The 8405-nt window shown below is 40.6% G+C and overlaps 1 protein-coding gene across 2 annotated transcripts in view; it reads left to right on the top strand.

Moving 5' to 3' along the window:
- The window catches only part of col12a1b (collagen, type XII, alpha 1b), a 194401-nt gene extending 186349 nt beyond the window's left edge, over positions 1-8052 (top strand). For both annotated transcript variants that reach the window (XM_075459638.1, XM_075459639.1), the window contains exons 78-79: positions 2719-2889; positions 7194-8052. In XM_075459638.1, coding sequence (XP_075315753.1) covers positions 2719-2889; positions 7194-7294 — 272 coding nt within the window. In that variant the 3' untranslated portion in view covers positions 7295-8052. The remainder of the gene's footprint in view (positions 1-2718; positions 2890-7193) is intronic.
- Positions 8053-8405: the final 353 nt, after the last annotated feature.

Here is an 8405-nt window from a genome sequence, read left to right on the forward strand (position 1 = left end):
AAACTCTTTCAGAAATGCCGGTTGTTGTTGTTCTGAGAGGAAGGAGCTAAACCGGAAAAGTGATCCCGGAAATTATGTTGTTAGCCGACCAATCACAACCCTTGTGGTCTACGCGAGTCTCCGTCACCTTGACGGATAGATAAATAGGGATGTTGGCTCTCCGTAGACGACCATAAATCAGGCTTAAGGCCGAGCCCCGCCCCCCTCTGAAGGAAACACACGACCTCATTGGCTGTGTTCGAAACCGCATACTACACACTCATCGATCAGACAGTATGCAGAGCGTTTACCCACAATGCATTTTGCTCCTGCCCGAGCCGAAATCAGCCGACCTGAAGCTGATTTCTCTTAAGCTCTAAACTACTAGATTCTGTGAAATGTTGGGTATGCATCATGAGGTTACTACTCATACTCAAACTACCCAAGATGCAACGTAACGTGACGTCGACGATCGTCATTTCCTGTCAAAACGGCAGTTTCAAGCTAGCTACAACGAGGGTAGGTTCACTTCCTGTTTTCAAAACAAAAGCACCAATTGTATCGTAATGGCTTTCCCTATGATAAAAGGCAACGGGTATTTTATTTTGTGAAAATAACAGGAAGTGCGTTGCTCACTGCGGCTAGCTTTAGTAGCGCCGAATTCGTGGGAACAAAATTGTAAATAGCCGGTATTTTATCAGGTTTTCAACACGTTGGGGATCTAAACGACTACTTTCTCTCCTGAAAATGTTTCAAATGTTGCTAAAGTTTACAGAGTTTAGAGCTTAAGGGAAATCAGCTTCAGGCCGGCTGATTTCGGCTCGGACAGGAGCCAAATGCATTGTGGGTAAACGCTCTGCAAACTGTCTGATCGATGAGTATGCAGTATGCAGTATGCAGTATGTAGTATGCGGTTTGGAACACAGCCCAAGTGTGTATATAAAGGCTTTAAAAGCTTGCTTTCTCCATCATGTAACTGCATGAAATTGTCTGGAGAAGGACTCCAGTCTGCAGCAAAACTGAAGCTGCAACTCATCCATCAAAAAGCATAAAAGTATGAAGTCATCCTGCCCCTCTAATCACACATCATGCAGCCCCGACCACACAATCAGTTGGAGGGAAGAAAAAGCTGACAAGGTCACGTTGGAAAAGCAGGAAGAGGACCACAGTGAGTCACAGCAGAGGGGGGGGGGGGTCACAACACATGGCGATGGAGGCGAGAGGAGACTGTCGGTCAGGAAACTTTCCAAGCCGGCTTTGTCCAAGTCTAGACATAACGCAGAGGGGGAAAAAGGATCAGCAGATCCTGCTGCTTTTTCCCCCTCTCGGTTTATTGTGTCAGCGCTCCAAAAGTTGTGCCCGAGCACACAGCAGCTGAGGAGGCTTTCTGAGATTTATTGTGTTTCCAGCTGCAGCCGAATGAAAGCCGAGCCATTATTATCCGTTTGCTTCAAAGATCATAAAACACTCCTGAGCTTTTTTTACTTCAGGCACTTTTACAGCTTTGAGAAGAAAAAAACCAACAAGCGTCCCGCAGTGTCCTTTACTCGGAATAATCAATCTGCCGTCACTGATGCTCAACGCTTTCACGGCAGAAGCTTACGCTGTAAAGAATTTCCCTGGAAAATAACAGCAAATATATATTTGCTTCACTTTTAAATCATTTTGACCCGGTGCAGCTTAGAAATAAGAGTTTCCTTGTTGATTATTTCTGTATTATTAGATATTTCAGTCTCATTCACTGGAAAAAATGCCCCTCCAAAAGTAAGTAAGAAAAAAGCAACAAATAAAAGACGTTTTTGTTTGAAATAAGCAAATAAATCTGCCAATGGAACAAGAGAAAATCGGCTTCTCAAGATTTCTTGAAATAAGATGTGATATTTAGGACTTTTGAGATAAAAGTGATCTTGAAATTAGCTTAAAAACCTCTTCAAATGAAAAAAAAAAGCTTGTTTCATATGATATGTGACTCAAAACAATTTGTTTTCAAGACTTTTTCATTTAACAAGATATTCCAGATGTATTGTATTAAAACAAGTCCCTATATCTGTCTGAAATAGTACTTGTTAGGCAGTTGTGTCTTATATTAAGTGTAATGAGATACTCAACGAGACAAATGTACTTGGTAAGATTTAGATTTTTCCAGATATAGGGACTTGTTTTGATACATACATCTGGAATATCTTGTTAAGTGAAAAAGTCTTGACAACAACAAATTGTTTTGAATCATATTTCATATGAAACAAGCTTTTTTTTTTCATTTGAAGAGGTTTTTAAGCTAATTTCAAGATCTCTTTTAACTCAAAAGTCCTAAATATCACATTTTATTTCAAGAAATCTTGACAAGCTGATTTTCACTAGTTCCATTGGCAGATTTTTTTGCTTATTTCAAGCAAAAACGTCTTTTATTTGTTGTTTTTTTACTTATTTTTGGAGGGGCATTTTTTCCAGTGCAATTCATTACAAATATTGTTTTATGCTGTTAAAGTTAAATGACTGATTTAACTGTTAATTTACATGTGAGTTATGAATATTCAACAGTATTTTACAATTATTATAAAAAAGAGAATCTGTTGTTAATATACAGCAATTCGTTACAGTGTGGTCGGCATAATTTAGTAGTTTTTCTTAATCATAATAAATTCTTCTTTCTATCTGGCTAAAAGAGACCGAAGTTACAGATTTCCACTAACTGTTTGCAGCCAGTTCTGATCATACCTTTCACCTTTCCCACCTCAGGTCCTCAAGGAGAGAGCAGGACCGGACCTGCCGGCCCCTCGGGCTCCGCCGGACCCCGCGGCCCCCCCGGGCGTCCGGGCTACGCCGGAGTCCGCGGGCCCCCGGGCCCCCCCGGGTACTGCGACTCCTCTCAGTGCGTCGGTATTCCGTACAACGGGCAGGGATATGCAGGTACGTGAGAGGACCCCCTGTAGCTGCTGATCACAGGCCTCAGTTTAACATTAAGCTAATCTTTTAAGCTCCGACATTTTGGGAGATGCAACTTCGTTTTCTGCGTTCTTTGCACGAGTGAAATGAGCCCGGGAGCAGATCAGCTGAGTGTGACACAAAGACTGGAAGCAACCACTCTCTAAATGCACCTGCACCCCCCCCCCCCCTCGAGAGTTAACTTTGAAGAATATGTAATGTCGCGGCCTTCTAAGTTTCCAAACTACATTTTCTACACTGGAAAAAATGCCCCTCCAAAAATAAGTAAAAAAACAACAAATAAAAGACGTTTTTGCTTGAAATAAGCAAAAAAATCTGCCAATGGAACTAGTGAAAATCGGCTTGTCAAGATTTCTTGAAATAAAATGTGATATTTAGGACTTTTGAGTTAAAGAATAAGTACAGGTCTCACTGAACTGATCCAGAATACGTCTGACAGCAAAACGAGCCCCAACTGCATTAGTCCTAATGATGCAACCGCTTCCATTTCGCTTGGCTTATGTTAAAGGGACAGTTCGCCTCTTCTGACATGACTGTCCCTTTAACCTGCAGAAAAACACAATTCATTTCAGAATCAGCTTTATTGGCCAGGTTTGACTAAACAAACAAGGAATTTGACTCCGGTAACTTCACTCACAAAGTACAACACTCAACAATAACATGAAATAATAAAAATCTGAAATGCAGAACAGTAAGAGTTGGCAGCACATTTAAAATAAAACTAAATGCTAAAAGCTATACGCTACTTTTGGATTCATTTTTGGATTTTGCGTACAAATGCGATTAATCGTGATTAATTAGATTAAACATTTTAATCGTTAGGCCCTAAAAAAAAGCAAAGGACACCCGTCTTATCCGTTTGAGTTGTGGGATCGTTTCCATTTCTTGAGGTCAAACTCTGAACCAACACAGACTCATCTGTAAAACACAGAAATCGATGCATCTCCCAAAATGTCTGCTCATTTTCTCTGGAGGGGTTAATGCATGTTGGGGGGGAAACTTCTAGTCACTAATCATTAGAAACACGTAGAAGTTGTGTTTTCACCATTTCCTGCTTTGACCTGACTGACACCTTCGTCCTCTTTGGCCTGTTTCAGGTTCACCATATTAGACTTTTAATGCTGCTTTCCCTGACTTTCTGACCAAAAAACAAAAAGTCCTGTAACTGAAACACTTGCTCACACGCTCTAGAGCTGTTTTTAAAAGGATAACCGCCAAAGGAAACGATTAACAAACACCAACAGAGTGGGAAGCGTTACTAACACCAGCAGCACCACCAGCAGCAGCAGCAGCAGCAGCGATGGCACCAACCTTCTTTAGTGGCCTGTTTGCATCGCGAAGCCAAAGACCAAAACAAAGAAAGCGTCTGTTCGGTGGAGGAGCATGCATCAAACAACAACAACAACAACAAACAAATACTAACAGAGACCGTGCGGCAGCGGCACCACCAGCAGCAGCGTTTCCCCCCACGCCACCTGTAAATAAACTAATTTGTGCCTTGTAACTTATCTTTGGATGGGCTCCACTAAATGTAGTCGCTAACATCTGTAGCTCTGAAGCTTGTGCCTTGCAAACCGACTGCTTGCTGAACTCCTTTTTGTTTTTTAAACTGCTCAGGGGCCCAAACTCCAGTGACCCCTGGGAGCTTTAGGCGCACCAACCACTTCCACATTTACAAAAAAACCCAAAATGTTGTTTGTTCCTCGACTGTCTCTGCGTGCTGAAAAGTACAAATGGGTCTCTGGGCTGGTGGAAGGACTCTTTCACTGGAAAAAATCAAAGTCTTACCAAGTATATTTGTCTCATTTCTAGTCAGAATATCTCATTACACTTAATATCAGACACAACTGCCTAACAAGCACCATTTCAGCCAGATATAGGGACTTGTTTGAAGACAATACATCTGGAATATCTTGTTAAATGAAAAAGTCTTGAAAACAAATTGTTTTGAGTCGGATTTCATATGAAACAAGCTTTTTTTTAACATTTGAAGAGGTTTTTAAAATTATTTCAAGATCACTTTTATCTCAAAAGTCCTAAATATCACATTTTATTTCAAGAAATCTGGACAAGCCGATTTTCACTAGTTCCATTGGCAGATTTTTTTTTGCTTATTTCAAGCAAAAACTTTTCGTAATTGTTGATTTTTTTACTTATTTTTGGAGGGGCATTTTTTCCAGTGTGTGGAGAACCGACGGCGTTTACACTGGAAAAAATGCCCCTCCAAAAATAAGTAAAAAAAACAACAAATAAAAGACGTTTTTGCTTTGAAATAAGATGTTATATTTAGGACTTTTGAGATAAAAGTGATCTTGAAATTAGCTTAAAAACCTCTTCAAATGTAAAAAAAAGCTTGTTTCATATGAAAAATGACTCAAAACAAGATATTCCAGATGTATTGTATTAAAACAAGTCCCTATATCTGGCTGAAATTGTGCTTGTTAGGCAGTTGTGTCTTATATTAAGTGTAATGAGATATTCAATGAGACAAATATACTTGGTAAGATTTAGATTTTTTCCAGTGTGGTCACCTGACTAACTAACATTCAACAAAGGGAGCACACGGATGCATGTTTAACACCGGGGGCGTGTCCACGGGTTACCTGCCCACTGATTGGTTTATCATTTCTTTTACCTAAATGTATTGAAATCATTGCTCCGTGTGGTTTAAACTCACACAGCATCCCTGCAGCGACTCGTTCTGTAATTGGAAATAAATAAAAGCAGAAATCAGAGTGTGAAATCTTCCCCATAAACCTGATGTCAGCTGACAAGAATCCATATTTAAAGCCATGTAACCACACAAATGCGCTGCTAACTTCTGCAGGGAAAACACTTTAAAGGGACAGTTCGCCTCTTTAAAGGGACAGTTCGCCTCTTCTGACATGAAGCTGTGTAACATCCCATATCAGCAGCATCATTTCTGAACATCTTCTTACCCCCTGCTGCGTCCTGTGAGCCGAGTTCCAGCCTCGTTTTGGTGCTGATGAAGGTAGTCCGGCTAGTTGGCTGGGGTTTAAAAAATAAAGCGTTTTGCTTCTCAGAACAATATGCGTTCAACAGAGTAATACATTTGCGTCACAAAATGGTTCTTCAGGAAAAAGTCAGAGCTCACAATCTCTTGGCCCTATTTTCTCTCCCTTCGTATCACTGCCTGCTGTGCAGACCGAGCAGCAAACACCGTAACAGGCGCGGCTGTCGGCAGGCGTCTTTCCTTTCCTTTCCTTTTGTTTCCTTTCCTTTCCTTTTGTTTCCTTTCCTTTTGTTTAGTTTTGTTTCCTTTAGTTTCCTTTAGTTTCCTTTCCTTTTGTTTAGTTTAGTTTCCTTTCCTTTCCTTTCGTTTAGTTTTGTTTCCTTTCCTTTCCTTTTGTTTCCTTTTGTTTCCTTTCCTTTCGTTTCCTTTCCTTTCCTTTTGTTTAGTTTTGTTTCCTTTCCTTTCGTTTCCTTTCCTTTTGTTTCCTTTCGTTTCCTTTCCTTTTGTTTAGTTTAGTTTCCTTTCCTTTTGTTTCCTTTCCTTTTGTTTCCTTTCCTTTTGTTTCGTTTCCTTTTGTTTTGTTTCGTTTTGTTTCCTTTTGTTTAGTTTAGTTTCCTTTCCTTTTGTTTAGTTTCGTTTCCTTTTCTTCCCTTTCCTTTTTGTTTCCTTTCCTTTCCTTTCCTTCTCTTTCCTTTTTGTTTCCTTTCCTTTATGTGCTGTGCAGAGCGAGCAGCAAACAGCGTAACAGGCGCGGCTGTCGGCAGGCGGCAGCAGGCAGTGATACGAAGGGAGAGAAAATAGGGCCAAGAGATTGTGAGGTCTGACTTTTTTCCTGGAGAACCATTTTGTGATGCAAATGTATTACTCTGTTGAACGCATATTGTTCTGAGAAGCAAAAGGCTTTATTTTTTAAACCCCAGCCAACTAGCCGGACTACCTTCATCAACACCAAAACGAGGCTGGAACTCTGCTCACAGGACGCAGCAGGGGGTAAGAAGATGTTCAGAAATGATGCTGCTGATATGGGATGTTACACAGCTTCATGTCAAAAGAGGCGAACTGTCCCTTTAAGATTTGATAAATAAGGACCTAATTCATGGGCTTTGGCTGGTTGCATCACCTCCCTTCTGGAATAAAAGCTCCCGTGGCCACGCCCCCTTCTTTACTAACACCCGAGTCAGCGTTTCAGCTGGCGGTCACCAGCCAAACCCGTTGTTCTTGTGCATGCTGAGACAGTCTGAGAGCAGGTTTGCCACTTTTACGCTCAAATGGGCCCAACACTATCTCCGAGCAGGCACTCGAGTGGTCCCAGTCCGCGAGGAGGACCAGGTGCTGCAAAACCAGCGTCGAAAGAGGTCGCCTCCCAGAAAGGCCTCCGACAGGCCAGCATCATAAGACCAGCCGTGCTTTTTTCATTTTTTTTTTTTTTTTATCCATCCTGTGTTGTTTGTTAGAATTATGCACGTTAAAAAAAAAAAAAAATGGGGTTTGACACCTCAGATTTATTGGAAAAGGAACTTTTAAATGCCTAAAAGCGTGTGTGAATATTCCTTTTTGTGGCGGGTGGAAGGTTTAAACGCATAGCGGGCGGGACGGAGGGAGAATCCATTCAAACCTGTGAGCTTTTTCTTTTCCACTCATGTATCTTGCCTGTAACATATTTGCATTGAGTTTGTGCTGACTAGCAGTTTTTTGAAGGCTAGCGCAGGGAGCGCAGGAGGGACGCGGAAAGAGAAAAAAGATTTTTTTGCTGCCACACTTCATCCAGTACGTCACATATAACCGTTCAGTTCAGTAGGTTCAGTCTCATTATAACACCGCTTTCATTGTGTATCTCTAGACTTAATATTTATCGGTTTTCTTTTATTCTGTCACAGCTAGTTTTACCAAAGGTGGAATTGCATGTCTGTGGTGTATATTTAGTACATTTTCATTTTATTTTGTTCCTTTTAATTTTTTTTTTGTTTTAACCAGAATATAGTTGTTGTCATTCTTGTCATTTTCTCAGTATCAAATGCAGTTGAAACCAGCGTGCAAGACTATGGAAATGGTGTTGCTGCTTCCTGTTTTAACGGCAGATTGTGAATTCCACAGCCTTATTTTCTTATTTATTTCTGAAAACAGAAGAGGCATTTTTCAATAAAACTACTGAAAATCTACACTTGTGTGGTTCTCTGAGTTGGGCGGGGGAAGAACAAATGTTTAATCTGATATTTGCCACTTTCAGGCCAACTAGAGGAGCACGTAACAACCAAACCTATTATTTAAACTTATTATTAAACCATTTTCCACAGCATTTGGGCCAGATTTAGCAGAAAAACATTTTTCTCATGTTAAAGAGACTTAAGTGTCAGAAGTCAATCAGCTTTTTTACAACACCGACTGCTCAGTACACTGGAAAAAATGCCCCTCCAAAAATAAGTTAAAAAAAACAACAAATACAAGACGTTTTTGCTTGAAATAAGCAAAAAAAATCTGCCAATGGAACTAGTGAAAATCGGCTTGC

The sequence above is a fragment of the Odontesthes bonariensis genome, chromosome 24 (genome assembly GCF_027942865.1).
Source record: "Odontesthes bonariensis isolate fOdoBon6 chromosome 24, fOdoBon6.hap1, whole genome shotgun sequence".
NCBI classification, from domain to species: Eukaryota; Metazoa; Chordata; class Actinopteri; order Atheriniformes; family Atherinopsidae; genus Odontesthes; species Odontesthes bonariensis.